The 15,476-nt window shown below is 40.0% G+C and overlaps 1 protein-coding gene across 1 annotated transcript; it reads right to left on the minus strand.

Annotated features, from left to right (window-relative positions):
* Positions 1-4,423: 4,423 nt before the first annotated feature.
* On the minus strand, positions 4,424-14,241 carry LOC136420843 (uncharacterized). The gene is made up of 9 exons (XM_066407958.1): positions 14,028-14,241; positions 13,395-13,540; positions 12,823-12,988; positions 11,675-11,838; positions 7,940-8,053; positions 6,915-6,989; positions 6,667-6,702; positions 6,365-6,474; positions 4,424-5,471 (listed from the first exon to the last, which is right to left on the minus strand). Exons 3-9 carry the CDS (start codon positions 12,882-12,884, stop codon positions 5,214-5,216), a joined length of 819 nt encoding a protein of 272 aa, XP_066264055.1. The 5' UTR covers positions 12,885-12,988; positions 13,395-13,540; positions 14,028-14,241; the 3' UTR covers positions 4,424-5,213.
* Between the last annotated feature and the right edge of the window lie 1,235 nt (positions 14,242-15,476).

Raw genomic sequence — 15,476 nt, forward strand, 5'->3', positions numbered from 1 at the left:
GTAAGTACATGTAAATGTGCGCACATGCACGCACATACACACACACACATACACTTAAACACACACACACACACACACATACATGTACACACACACATACACTTATACACACACACATACACACACACATGCACACATACATAAGCACACACACACATACATGCACATACACATACACTTACACACACATACACACACATACAGACACACACGCACACGCATACATAAACACACACATACATACATGCACATACACATACTAGTACACACACTTACACACACATACACACACACATGCGCACACATACACACACATATGCACACACATACAGACACACACATGTACACGCATACACAAACATACACACACACACACACACTTACACAATTATACACACATACACACACACATGCACACACACATACATACACACACTGTCACACACACACATCTACAACTGGAAATATAGCGTGCACAGATTTAAAGGTTGAACTGATTTAGTGTTGACAAATGCTTTGCTTTTCAAAATCATTTCCTTTTTTGTGCAAATTCTGTCCACTGACAAAGTCAACATTACATGCACTGGGCTAGCAACCTAACAGAGGCATATGAAAACTGAAAAACTGAAACTTTCGCACATATATTTGTAACTGCTTTGTCCTTAAACTAATTTGGCCCAGGCCCATATGATTTTGATCAAGCTTTTGCCAAGTGTACATGTATAAGGTATTTAGAAAACTCATTACAATTCTGCAGAGGAGCAAATATAGTCCACATAACCCAGAAGTCACATAATTGGCTACAAATTGTCCACTTAGCCACAGTCAAAACCTGCCATGGAATCTTTTGTATCATTAACCTTCTCAATGCTGGCTAACACCATAACCAAAGGAGCATTTGTAGCCAAACAGCTACTTCAGTGTGCTAAAGGTTAAAAGAAGTGTGTTTACAAGTCTTTAGAGTGACTGATAGCCTGCTTGTTTCCTTTCTGCAGGAAACTACGTCTCATGTGAGATATGCGGAAAAGACGTCCCCAAATCCACCTACAAGAGTCACCACCAAAGACACCTTAGAGCCTTCACGTGCCCCACATGCTCCAAATCCTTTCCCAGCAAAGTCGCGCTTAAGATACACACAGATTTCATCCACGAACACAAAGTCCTCACGTGCTCTTTCTGTGACAAAACGTTCCGGTCGTACGGTGGTTACATGGTACACAGGCATGAACACGTTTCAAAAGAACACCCATGTAAGGACTGTGGTATGACATTTTCAAAGAAAAGTCAACTCTATACCCACAGAAGCAAAGCGCACCTCCCTATAAGACTAAAAGAGTGTGAGGTGTGTGGTAAACTATTTGACTCATCAGGGTTAGAAGATCACATGAAGACTCACATGGGTGAGGAGGCTAAGGTTTACAAGTGTACGCAGTGTCCCGCGTCTTTCAAGTGGTCACGAACTTTAAGAAGGCATCAAAGTACCCACGAGGGTTTTAAGACGTGCATCATATGTAATAGGGATTATCATGGCTCCAGACAGCTGAAGAGACACATGGCAGTAGCACATAAAGAAGAATCCTGAAGATTTTCTAGTAGGAAATGTTAGTGTGTTTGATACTGCCTTTATATGATAGCAGTGACAAGATATATGTGTCCAGCTTATAGAATCTTGAATACAATCAGTTGTGTAAATGACACTGTTATTGTAATTCTTCCTTTGTTAACTGTAACTTAATTTTAGCTACTGTAACCGTCAAAAGTCAACTGCTAAAATTTTATCATTGCAGATATTTGTTCAAGAATGTTTCAGACAGTGATGTTTGTTCCCACTGTTGAAATTGAATGCCGTGAACTATTCCCTTTTTTCACAACCACTAAAATTACCAATTGCAATATTAAATGGATTTGCAGTATTACACTTTTCAGTATGTACAGTTGTCTCTTCTGGATTGTGTCGGATCACATTTGCTCCTCTTCAGACGATAGAAATTGTGGTATACTATATGACTAATCTTGAAATGTTGTACAACTTTTTTATGTGTCAGAACTCTGCAGATCATTTGTTAAAATTGTGTGTATCAGTCAGTTTAGCATTGTTTAGACATCAGGGCTCGAAATTCATTTTTGGGGGAACTAGTGCACCTACTAGTAACCTAAAAATTTAGGTGCACAGGAATAATTTTGGATGCACATTGCACAACATGACATAAAGTACAGTGTCAGTAAAACATATGTACAAACCCTACTGTTTGTACATGTTTTAACAACTTCAGTCTGTAATCTTTGGCTAACTTCAAAATTGTAATTCAAACAAGTAATGCATCAATGAAAGTACAACAGAGGGTATATTGCTTTTTCTGATACTTACATTTCAAGGATGTTCTTTGTACTAGTATACAACAGTACCTTTACCCTATAGTCTACAATAAATGTCTAGGTGCACTAGTGCATCCACTGTCAAAAAAAAGGTGCACAGCTCTAATTTTGGATGCACAAAAGTGCACATGCACCCAGTATTTCGAGCCCTGAACATGTATAACCCCCTCCCCCCCCCCCACTAATGTAAGAAGTTTTGTAGTGTACAAAAGTGTTGACTCGTTTATTATCATTTTGTGTTGGTAGAACCATCTGCAAACCATTGTCCAGGTGCCCCGACGTTTGTGGACCTGGCCATCCTTGACGGTTACCTGAAGCTTAAGGCAGCTGCAAGAAGGACACCTCCTTTAAGGAAACGTTGCTATCTCTGTCCGAGGGAAGCAGACCGTAAGACCAATCAATGCTGCTCTATATGTGACAACAAGGTCTGCAAACTCCACTCTACTAAAAGAGTTTGTTGTGACGCATGTGTCCAGTAAATATTGAGCCATTTTTGAGACTTGATACAAATGAAATTAGATCATATCTATTCACTTTTTGATAGCCATGAGTGATTTAGCGGTGGGAAAATTGTCCATGCTAGTATCAATATGGGGCCGACTTGGATTTCAGTGCTTAAATTAAACTGACGCAAATCAGCCAATTGCAAGGATATAGTTTACTTGTATAAATGTTCAAACCACTGTAACCAGCAAACTATTGATTCACAGGTACATCATCATCATGTACAGTAGAATCCGCTTAACTGCACCACCCATTTGTCAGCGTTTTTGGTGCAATTATCCGGCTGGTGCAATTATGCGAAATGCCCAGCTGGACCGCACCACCATGGGCGAGGGGGTGTATTGTTAGTCAGAAACACTTGCACAAAGAAAACAGACATTATTCAGTTATTAACTTTATTTATTGACCCTTTCCTGAAAATAAAGAAATGACTACGAACCTGTTTTGATTTTGCATTCTTTAATTTTTTCATGCGATCTACCGCATTACAACACACGTAATGTTACAGGGGAGGCATTATGAAACATCGTCATGCTACTCATGGGTTAATAGTTTCTGTGTTACATTACGTAGAGTGCAGTTGTCGATTTACGTAAATCATGTACCGCCATGAAACTAGGAATTGAAACTTAAACTTGGTTACTGATTACGGGTGACCCGCCCGGGACCTCCCATACGATTCCTATCAACGTAACTGTCAATGGAGACCGCCTTCTTTTGTTCCTCAAAACAGTTTTAAACCTATTGGCGGTATTGCGCCTTTAAACCGACAGATATCGGCTCATTTGTACCGCGTTTACCGATTTTAGCGCACGTTTTCAGTTAACTTGTCGAGGATTTTTTTTTTTAAATTGGGGCAGTTATCCGGCATTGGTGACCATGCGTGGTACAGATATGCGGAGTCACTAGCAATGCAGTGAATGGGATAACGGTTTTGGATATTGGGATTCGGTGCAATTAAATGGAAGGTGCGTTTTTCCGAGGTGCAATTGAGTGGCTTCGTCTGTACATTCAAGAGAATACTTGCTACAGTAAAAAATGTGCAATTTGTTTATTTCTTTATATAGTTTATTTATTCTTTAAGACATTTTTATCTACTATAAAGAGCATACAGATATACCGGTAGTAGATTTAGTTTCAGGTGTAATTAATGTTTCAACAAAATATGTTGTGCTAATAAAATTAAGATACATGTACATGTAGTCCAGGATTGCCATTTAATTGTTTCCCGCTTTGTATAGTTACTAGTATTCTAATTCACAAGACAATAATTACATTCAAATTTGGTACAAAAGCATACCAGCAACCATGTATGGTTATGATAATTGTGTTTATATAAAAACGGAAACCAAGACTATTAGTACACTTAGAACTGAAAATAGATGTTACCTCATTGGCAGTGAAAAGCTAATAGGACGCCAGAATGTCCATTGTTTGCATAATGATTATTTTTCGATTGTAAATCACAAAAACACAAGAAACCACAAAAAACACGATATATCATACAAATTTGTACTCAAACTCTAGATTATCAATCTGTTTGACGACACCAGAGAATGTCTCCTCTTTTATATAACCAAAGACAAAAATTGTACATTGTTGGCAGTGTTAAGCTTATGCCCCATGTCTTTCCATTGTTTGTACATCACCATTGTTTTACATAGAACAAGAAGCTGATGATATTTTACAAATCCTAATAAATTCACTAAATGTGTTACAGTAGTAGAATTAGAATACAAATATGTTTCTAATATAAGGGTATATGTCCATTGTTTGTAAATCACATGAAATATTACTACAAACACAGGAGGAAAACTGTTGGCAGTGTAAAGCTTATGACTCATGTCTTTCTGTTGCTTGTGTATCTCCGTTGCTTGGCAATGAACAACAAACTACAAATATTTCTCAAATCCTGATGCTGTAATTCACTTTATCTTTACTCACTCACTCACTCACTCACTCACTCACTCACTCACTCACTCACTCACTCACTCACTCACTCACTCACTCTCTCCCGTAGCTTATCTACTTTATCTTTATGGTAGCAAAATTTCCCAGTATAAGGAAAATGGACATTTTCACTGAACTTTAACTTCACAGTAGCGGCAAGTGATTTACAGAAGGCCTTTTTCATGGTGACAATAAGTTCACAGTACAGAGGTGACCGTGAATACAGTGAACATAAAGTTACAGTGAAAGAAACAAGTATTACAGTACCTCACTGTGTATCGATACAATGACATAAAAAGATGCAAATGTGATTCTGAGTCAAGTTTAGATCAGCAGACAGCTTGAATAACCTCAAATCCTGATAACTTCACTGTGCAGGTGTTTTAAAGCAGGTGTAGATTAGCAGACAGTTTGATGACACCAAAGAATGTCGAGTCCTCCGCTGTGGTCACCACACACCTGTCACACTCCATCATCACTGAGATGACGTCATCGCGGCGTAAGTAGTGCACGCCAGCCGTGTAACACGTGTATTGTGGGGGGCTACCTCCAGCAGACGACTCGCATTTCAGGAACGGCGTCTCGTGAACCAGGATGGAGTACTTGAAGGTTGCGTCATGCTGGTCATTTGCAACCCCAACCTGTACAGGAAAATCTCTTTGTTATCTTAATGTCATTGTAAACGTTATTCTGCATTGATAGATAATATTGTCATGTTGAATGGGTCCTTTTATACTGTAGATGCAGAAATGTTCACGGTGGTTTTATGTTCGCGGTTTTTGCGGTGAACCCTTTGCCGCGAACTCAAAACCATTTGAAAGGCCGTTCCATTGTGTGACTGAAGCGCTACTATTGTTTCAAACGCGAACTCAAAACCACCGCGAACACTTCATTTTCTCTGTACGGCGAAATTAAATCCCCGCGAACATTTCTACATTTTACACTTATAAGCGTGGTTTAATCAGGCTAACATTGTCACGACTTGAGTCCAAATCCTCACACAAACATATTGAAAACATTGTACTTCGAGTGACAACAACGTTAACTCGATACAACATTGAACAATTTTCCTTCGACAGAATGCAACTATACGCTGAACAATCCTTTTTTTGTGAAAGGAGTGAAAGTATCTGAAACAAAACAAAACAATTGCAAGAAAATTGCAATAAGCTTTTTTCTTATAATAGAAGCTCATCTGTGTTGGTAGTAATCATAATACAATGCTAAAATTTCTCCCAACGCTAAGGTATTCACGGATCAAATTTTCGACGACCACTGTCGCCTTCTTTAGGTGTCAATAATGACGAATCACGAGCACTGCGGAACGTAAGCTCGCGAGAGTTTCAAACACATGGCTTTATTGACTAAAGCTTTTCTTCTATCCGTATCCTGAGCAACCAACACTTGGTACTGTGAGTGTTTTAGCTACTGAGTATAGCTTTATGCATAATTAAACAGTACAGTACAGTACTGATATACTACTATAGTCCGCGTTACAATATATATCATTAACAGGTTTATGCAAAATTATCACCTGGCCATAGATAAGATAATGTCCCTCCTCTGTGACCCTCAGTTCTCCATTCTCAAGTGCAAAATGTGAGTTTGGCACCTCCATCTCTTCCCAGTGAGTAAACTTCTCATCTAAAAGTAGATAAAAACATTCACACTTCTTTAATTTCATTCCATATCATTGAGAACATGGGGACAGGGGGTCACTTTAGACAGGATTCTTAATGTTTGTGTCAATGTGAAAAATTATGTCACATATTCAGGTTCGTATCAAAAAATGCATTTGTGACATGTGGATGTAAAAATTAAATTATGAATACTTACTGCTGACTGTTATTTCACTGTGTGGCGTCATCGCATCTGTGAGAGCAAAATCAACAATACGTAATTATACAGTTGATACCTTTTGATATAATCGCTCACACCACATTCTGATATGCACTGAAGATTGTATAGTTTCTATATTGCTATATGTAGTTGTATAGTATACAGTAATGTTTTTTTTGCTTTGCTTTTTTCTTAGGTGATAAGATAATCTTTTTTGTCAATGAGAAGTTAAAACAATAACATACCTGTCCGAGCTCGAATGTGTATGGCCTCAAGTGACATTCTGGGATATAAACCAGTTGCTGCCTTGTGACCAATTCCTGAAAAAAAAAAACACGGTCAAGATTTTTCAAAATCTTAAAGTCTCATTAAGTCTGCAAATTAATCAAATCATTCATAGTGGCCCCTCGCAACATATATGTCATTGTTATAGGGGAAATCTGTGAAAATGAAATTTAGCTAAGTTGAACTTTGAATTTGTGTCTTATGTTGATACAGTTAAATCTGCCCAAGAAGACCACTCAGGTGACTGATACAATTTGGTCTATGTGGACAGGTGGTCACTATAGACAGGATTCTTAAAGGAGTCCTAAAATCTATATCTGATATTTTGTACTAGATTATGTAGCAATGAATACATAACCAGCCGACTTTTTACAGAATTCCGCTTGTGGTTAATTACACAAGATGTGTTTTGTAAAATAATATGTAACTCACTAAACCCGTGCAGACCCTATATTCCCTATACGTACACTCACTTCCTTCATCGTGAATATTTTTGGCATGAATGAGGGGGGTTAAGCGCAATAAGAAGGCCATCTGTTAATAAGATATAAAGAAACACATAACAAGACACATTTTTCTTAACCCCCCTGACATTCTTTGTGTAATCTAACTTTTATCAGGCCTTGTCAGGTACATTGTATTTAGACATAGGCTGAGGTTGTTTAATTCAATTAATTAGAAAATTTGAGGATCACCTGGGGAATTCGGTAGAATACTGAATGTGTTTTGATGCGCACGGGACTAGTGGGTACTTTATCGTATACTGTAATAAGTGTTCATTTTTACTTCCTAAAATTATTATCTATTGGAAAATACCTCCCCCCTCGGGAGTTTAGGACTCCTTTAATGCCTTAGTCAATGGGAAAAATCATAGACCATAAAAAAATTTGTCACAATGGCCAGGTGGTCCTTATGTAGAGGTGGTCACTTGTATAGGTTGACTATGTATCTTTATTTAGTGTCCATAAAGGTACTGTGACAATACCATCGCTGCAGTTCCCACCTCCCCAGCCAGGGGCGCACTGACAGGTGTAGTTTTTTACTCCGTCAATGCAGGTTCCTCCATTTTTACACGGTGCTGAGACACAGTCATCGTGGTCTAAAGAGAACACACGAAAACACGTGTACAGAAAACACAAAAAGACACGACGTCCAATTATAGCTTTTACATCATATAGAGTGAATGCAAGATGCTGTACCAAAGGGTTTGCCATACCCTAGTCCTGCTGAGCCTGACAATTGGCGGTTTGCACATGCTTGTTCTGTCTGCTAGCCCTGACAAATGTCGGGTTGAGGGTATTTCTAGAATGCGTACGTTGCACCCTCTAGGTTTTTGTAAAGCGAAGTAAGTAGTAATGAGCAATATCAAACTAGTACCCTTTGTTTCAAAGATGTCTGTGGGCACTTCAGCAGTGGAGTATATTTTTGCTCTGGAAACCCAGCAGGACAAGCGTTAATCAAGAGGCTTGCCTGGTATAAGCGCCATTCGGCGTAACACACCAGCTTTGTACGAAGCAGAAACACTGTCACAAAAATCGTATATATGTTTTTAAAAAGGGACATGTTTTTTTATAAGGGGGCAAATTAAATCCACATATGTTTTGAAAATGGCACATGTTTTTAAAAAGGGGGCAAATTAAATCCACATATGTTTTGAAAATGGGACATGTTTTTGAAAATTAAATCCACATATGTTTTGAAAATAGGACATGGTTTTTCTTATGGGTCATATCTTTTAAAACAATATGCATCTTAAAAATAACCAAAATGAGAATATGAGACGAAAAAAAAACATACACCATTTTCATTTTGTACCGTGTATAAGTTTATTCCCCAATCCAGGAAACCCACCGGTTTGCAAAGTGGTGCTTTCAAAATGGTCTATCGTTTCCGATTTACCCCCCATTTTGATAGTGGTGCTTTCCAGTTACGCCGATTTCAAACTGGTCGATTTCAAACTGGTCGATTTCAAACTCCAAACGGAAATGACTTAAGGTTCCGGGTCGGAGTTCAATTGTGACCGGGGGTGGGTTGGGTCATGACCCGGTAATCTGCCGGAAGTGCGTGGTCGTCACCCTGATTTCTGCCCGAGATTGCTTGGTGATGGTTTTAGCTGTGTATGAATATTTTGAATCTTCTGAAAAGCCCGTGAGTTGTAGTATTTTTGGGCACGGTGCAGTTGGTTCGCTATCGAAGCCTTTTTTGTATTAGTCCGCGGGAACGGTGATGCGGTTTTCTCGCCTGATGACCCAAATAGCATCGTTTTTAATGCATTTTCACCGAATTTGCGTCATCGGAGATTGCGAAAAAGTTATCACATGACTTTTTTATTTTTTTCATTTTTCAGAGACACCATTTACTAAGCTTTCTCAGCATATATGCCGTGACCCCAGGAAAACTCGTTTTTTCCGAGCAGGTTCGATCAAAAAAGTGTAAAAAAATGATAATTCTCGGATGCCAAATTTACATTTTACTATGGTTTCTACCCAAAATAAAGGGACAACGGACAATACCGATAGATACATTGGAAAACAGCAGAAAACCGCTTTTCGACCATGTGATTACATTTTCCGTCCTACTTTTCTCGGCGGAATTGTAGCCCGTCGCCCTGAGGGTGTCGGCCTACATACGAAATCGCAAAAAAACTCCGGTCCGAGACCTTAAAAGGACGGCAGCGGCTACGTCGAGGACGTCATAGATGACGTTATTTCGACGCATTCGAAAGCTTTTATCAAAATCTGTAAGTTTGTTTGAAAAAACCCCGAAGTTTGCCCTTTTTTCTCTTTTAAATTCGATATATCCATGGACAGGTGCTTGGCGCCCCCCTCCCCCATGTGCCCCCCCCCCCCAAACCTCAAATACGGCCATCTTTAATCATTTCTGGCCGCCAAACCGTTTTTAAAAGGAATTCACTGACTACGTCATTTGATGGAAGCCCATGTCTCAACTTGACCTTCGGTATGATTTTCGCGATGCCCCGCCTTTATGATGACTTAAATAGGTGAATTAAGCTAAAATCTAAGTGCTTTAAGCCTTCTTAAGGCGAAACTTGGTTTTCTGACTTTTGGTTCATCGCTCCTTAACGTCGCGATCTTTTCTTCTTTTGATGGTGTGAAGTGACAGCCTACTAGGCGCGCTACACATCTCGGACGCACTTATTTAAACTGCCCGCTTCTAGCTCTGATGATATGCTCCAGGTTGCGCTTTGGACTGTGCCAGAATGCATTCTTTTACACATTTAGGGAGCATTGTGCTGCTTAAGGGGCCTTCACGGCGAAGTAGTGAAGAATTTGATGTCGGACGCGTTTGATTCGGAATGTGCGACCCGTGGTCTACCAGTCTATACCAAAATTTGACATATTCTTCGTTTCAGTTAAAAGCTACGAACTTAAAACGCGACCCCCTGCTGTTTTCCTCGAGAACCATGACGTCACTGCGTGACGTCACCGACGCCAACTCTTAAAGAGGCTTTTCTGCCAATATGCAGCACCGAAACGACGGAAAGTCCGCCTAATGTGATAACTTTTTCGCAATCTCCGATGACGCAAATTCGGTGAAAATGCATTAAAAACGATGCTATTTGGGTCATCAGGCGAGAAAACCGCATCACCGTTCCCGCGGACTAATACAAAAAAGGCTTCGATAGCGAACCAACTGCACCGTGCCCAAAAATACTACAACTCACGGGCTTTTCAGAAGATTCAAAATATTCATACACAGCTAAAACCATCACCAAGCAATCTCGGGCAGAAATCAGGGTGACGACCACGCACTTCCGGCAGATTACCGGGTCATGACCCAACCCACCCCCGGTCACAATTGAACTCCGACCCGGAACCTTAAGTCATTTCCGTTTGGAGTTTGAAATCGACCAGTTTGAAATCGACCAGTTTGAAATCGGCGTAACTGGAAAGCACCACTATCAAAATGGGGGGTAAATCGGAAACGATAGACCATTTTGAAAGCACCACTTTGCAAACCGGTGGGTTTCCTGGATTGGGGAATAAACTTATACACGGTACAAAATGAAAATGGTGTATGTTTTTTTTTCGTCTCATATTCTCATTTTGGTTATTTTTAAGATGCATATTGTTTTAAAAGATATGACCCATAAGAAAAACCATGTCCTATTTTCAAAACATATGTGGATTTAATTTTTAAAAACACGTCCCATTTTCAAAACATATGTGGATTGAATTTGCCCCCTTTTTAAAAACATGTGCCATTTTCAAAACATATGTGGATTTAATTTGCCCCCTTATAAAAAAACATGTCCCTTTTTAAAAACATATATACGATTTTTGTGACAGTGTTTCTGCTTCGTACTTTGCATGTACGTGGCTTGCTATACTACACTAAAACAACCTATCACAATGATGCTATGTACAGTGCGTTTTTGTGTTAATTAAAAGCTTTTCAGAATGGTTAATAAGTATGCCTGGCAAGTGATCACATATAACAAGAAGTTTACAAAGTTAAACTAGAACACTAGATATTAAACCCGGAGGTTCCACTGCAGTACAATAACAAGCCACTGGGGGGGGGGGTCGGAGAATCTAATCATTTTGAGTTCTCAAGACCTACCCACACCCCAAGTATGAAGACAATCCATTTGGGCATGGCTGAGCTATACTGTTTACAGACGGACACACAAGCACACAGATACACACACAGACGCTGACGAGAACATAACCTTCTCGGCGAAGGTAATAAACTTCACCTTGACATTTGACCCCTGCAGACCACCGGCGTCTGGAAGCACACACCCCAATCCCTGTGTTTAGCGTACACTCCGCTAGGGTCGCTTCGTTTCCGGCGCACTGAACATCGCTCAGCCACCTGTTAGCTGTTCGAGGGCCAATGCCAAATTTCTTCTCCGCCTTTCTAGAGTAACAGAGGGTGGCAAGCAAATTCAAGGATTAAGGGTGTGGATTTTCCACTCACTGTGTACATTCCATAGAGTATGAAGACCTAGTCATAACTTTTTTCCACATCTCATACATGTAACTACACGTAAACCACTATGAATGTCTCAATAGTACAAAAAGCAACATTTCCCTACCATAATCAAACAAGTTGCATTCCGATAACAATACTACTGGTACAACAGTACTGGAGGCAAGAGCAATTGTCAAATGAGCATATAATCATTTATGACCATCTATTATTTTCTTAGACTATGACAATTCTTTAATCCCTTTCTTTCTTTCTCCCTTCTTTTCCTCCTTTTCCCTCTAGCCTCCATACGTCTTTCCTTCCCCGCTCCTTCCCTCCTACTTTCTCTACTCACTCACTCACTCACTCACTCACTCACTCACTCACTCACTCACTAACTCACTCACTCACTCACACTCACTAACTCGCTTGCTCACTCACTCACTCACTCACTCACTAACTCACTCACTCATTCGCTTACTCACTTTCAATCACTCAATCATTCATTCGCTTACTCACTCTCACTCACTCACTCTCACTCACTCTCACTTACTCATTCACTCTCACTGACTCATTCACTCACCCTCAAACACTTACTTATTCACTCACTCTCACTCAAACTCACTTACCCACTCACACTCACTCATACACACTCACTCACTTACACACACACACTCACACACACACTCACTCACTATTTCACTCTCTCATTCGCTTTCTCACTCACTCACTCACTCACTCACTCACTCACTCACTCACTCACTCACTCTTACTCACTCACTCACTCACTCACACCCACTCACTCACTCACTCACTCACTCACTCACTCACTCACTCACAGACGCTCACTTACTCTTAGTCACTCTCACACACTCACACACTTAAACTCACACTCACTCACTCACTCACTCACTCGACCATTATTAACGTTACCTGTAAAAGTCCAGTGCTCCCGGGTATCCCAGCTGCCTACAGACGACGCTCGCCTCCCCCATCCCCAAGTCCTTATCACAGATCCGTCCCCAGAACCCGAACTTCTGAACTTCCACCACTCCTTCATCCGTGTCTGTAGCACCGGTGCTGGGGTTCACTATTCGAACTTACAAAGGAAAACAAGAGCTTAGTATAAAAGTTCATCTGTGATGGTATGCAACATTATGAAAAAGTCTTCAACTACTTTCTGACGTTCAAAAATTAGTGCAGTCCAGTCCTTGTTTTGGAAGATAGCTTATTATATTTAACATGAAAGAAAAACGTTCACTGATAAGTTGCAATGTATCCTAAGGGTATGTCACCTTCACAGGCATATAGTAAAAATAATACATCTATGTATAAGTTTTGAATCGCCGTCACCTACATCATTGGACTGGCTGGATGTCAAATATAATTTCAAGAATCGCACGATAAAATATTGAAGCAAGAAAAATGGTAGAAGTTTTGTGTAATATTTAGCAACTAGATGCCGCTAGAGGAAAACAAACTCATTCATGGCTTGGCGCCCTTACTTTCGTCTTTCCCAGTCAGCCAACGGGAGCGCTTCTCTCTTGGTAGAGCACCCGGGAATGACGTCAACCAATGGGATCGCTTGTCTCTACGTCGACCCCCCCGAAGATGACGTCAGCTCAGAGATAAGGCTCTTCAGTTGGTTCTCCTATCAATAAAGAGAACGGAGAACAAGTGCAAAATATTAAGATATCGAAAAAAATACACCTTCCCTACAACTGGCTTCAGAACGCCCCTTGTCTCACTGTTTAATTCTATCATCATTTTAACTTTCACTTTCAAGATCACATATGTATAAAGCACTAATATTGAAGAGTATGGATGTCAAAATATTTCGGCTTGGAACTTAGACGTTCTATATCATCCATTCATGTATGCCAGCACATTTTGACATTTTTCAGACTTCCATATACTGTAACTTTGGAAATTTTCGCGGGAATTTAATTTCGCGGTTGGGAGAAATGAATTGATCGAGAAACACCGCGGTTGAAATAACGGGGTACTATAGCAAGCAGATAGGAGATCGAACAAAAATATTCGCGGTAGTTTTAGATTCGCGGTAAAGCGAAAAGCGCGAATATTCTCAATTTTACGGTATCTAATGATTCAAAGTCTGGCCATAAGTTATAACTTGCCTTAAAGATGGTGTCTTGTCCGTAGCGTCCGTTTAAGTTCTCCTGTTGCATCTCTAGAAGAAATATCTTCTGGAGAATCATTCCAATGGTGAAGAAAAGGCACACATTCACGGCAACGCTGAACAAAACAACACCACCTAAAATGGTGGCCCAGGTTTTGTCAGTAACTCTGCCACGACCTGCACTGACTCCTTTCGCCGAAGAAGGCTCGATAGCATCACCCTTACTAAACATCGCGTACAGCAATTATTTTAACCTACATGTAATCACGTGGAAGTTGAAAATCAATGATAAACACTCATTTAGCTACTTCCCAAAAGAACCACCGACAATGTTTACATGTGCAGAGACCATATAGGTGTGTCCGTCTTACAGTTCTGCTTGGTTTCATCGCTACAGGGCAATTGCGGCTCAAAATAGACCTATAGGTCAACACACAAAGAAAGACTGCTCGGGTAGACAGGTTGAAGGAACATTCCACTCCAGAAGCGGGTATTATTTTCTGATAGATTATATTTTCCGGATACGACATTTGTAGCCCATCCCGTCTTTGGATACAGGGATTTTGATACTTTTGCAAGAAACATTGAACTCGATCGCTATAATGTTCACTGCTTCTACCTATGGTAATTTGACAAAACAAACTTGATCTTGATTTTAAGTTTCTGATGCATGATAATACCTGCTTCTGGAGCTTGAGTGGAATGCTCCTATAAGTTTTCATCCACGTTGTGCCGCTGGACCAGTGACCACTGTTGTCCGCACTTCAATTTCTCAAACTGTAGTAGTTGATCGCCAATCTTGATTGGCTAACCTTGACCTTTTTCTGTTGTCTTTTCTTTCTGATACCCCTCCCCCCGGCATTCTCCCAAATGAACTCGTCTGTTTATTTGAAGGTTAGATAGAGGTCACTGAGCTATTGTGCAATGGCGCGTGCAACCCGTAACAGGCCGAGTGCATATTCAAGGCATGTCTTGTTATTGAAAGTACATGTAGTGTTTTCAAATTTGATCGAGCCAACATGACAGTTGGAGAAAGACTTCCCTGTTGTCTGATAACTCATTTTGGTCGTCAGGAGGAACCTGTCGTACTTACCATCTTTCCTTGCAACAGGTAGGACCCCATAGCTACAATGTATAATTTAGTTGTGTTTTTTTTCATTCAAATAGTTAACGTTACGTGTTATATCAGAGCATTGATTCACACAGACTTTATTTCTTTAAAAGTACAGTCCAGTTTCTTGCAATCTTACTGCTTATCATTAATCTGTAGTGATATGTTGTCCAGGATTCTAATAATTACCAATTTTACAGTTCGTATTTTGGCACCAAAATGTCCGTTGTAATTAGTTGTGATAGCTTACGACGTTTAATCATATCCCTTAGCATATCCAAGCAGCATGGTTTCCTGCAAAAATCATAATCGTGACCTCTAAAGTTGGCCATAGTT

The sequence above is a fragment of the Branchiostoma lanceolatum genome, chromosome 15 (genome assembly GCF_035083965.1).
Source record: "Branchiostoma lanceolatum isolate klBraLanc5 chromosome 15, klBraLanc5.hap2, whole genome shotgun sequence".
Classification (NCBI taxonomy): Eukaryota; Metazoa; Chordata; class Leptocardii; order Amphioxiformes; family Branchiostomatidae; genus Branchiostoma; species Branchiostoma lanceolatum.

What these genes read in the sequence shown, in the direction of transcription:
- LOC136420843 (XM_066407958.1), bottom strand. Translation starts at nt 12,884, where the DNA reads ATGGGGGAGGCGAGCGTCGTCTGTAGGCAGCTGGGATACCCGGGAGCA. An exon ending in GGAGCACTGGACTTTTACAG is followed by an intron (nt 11,839 to 12,822) that starts GTAACGTTAATA and finishes CTGTTACTCTAG; the next exon opens with AAAGGCGGAGAAGAAATTTG. An exon ending in ATTATCTTATCTATGGCCAG is followed by an intron (nt 5,472 to 6,364) that starts GTGATAATTTTG and finishes TTTCCTGTACAG; the next exon opens with GTTGGGGTTGCAAATGACCA.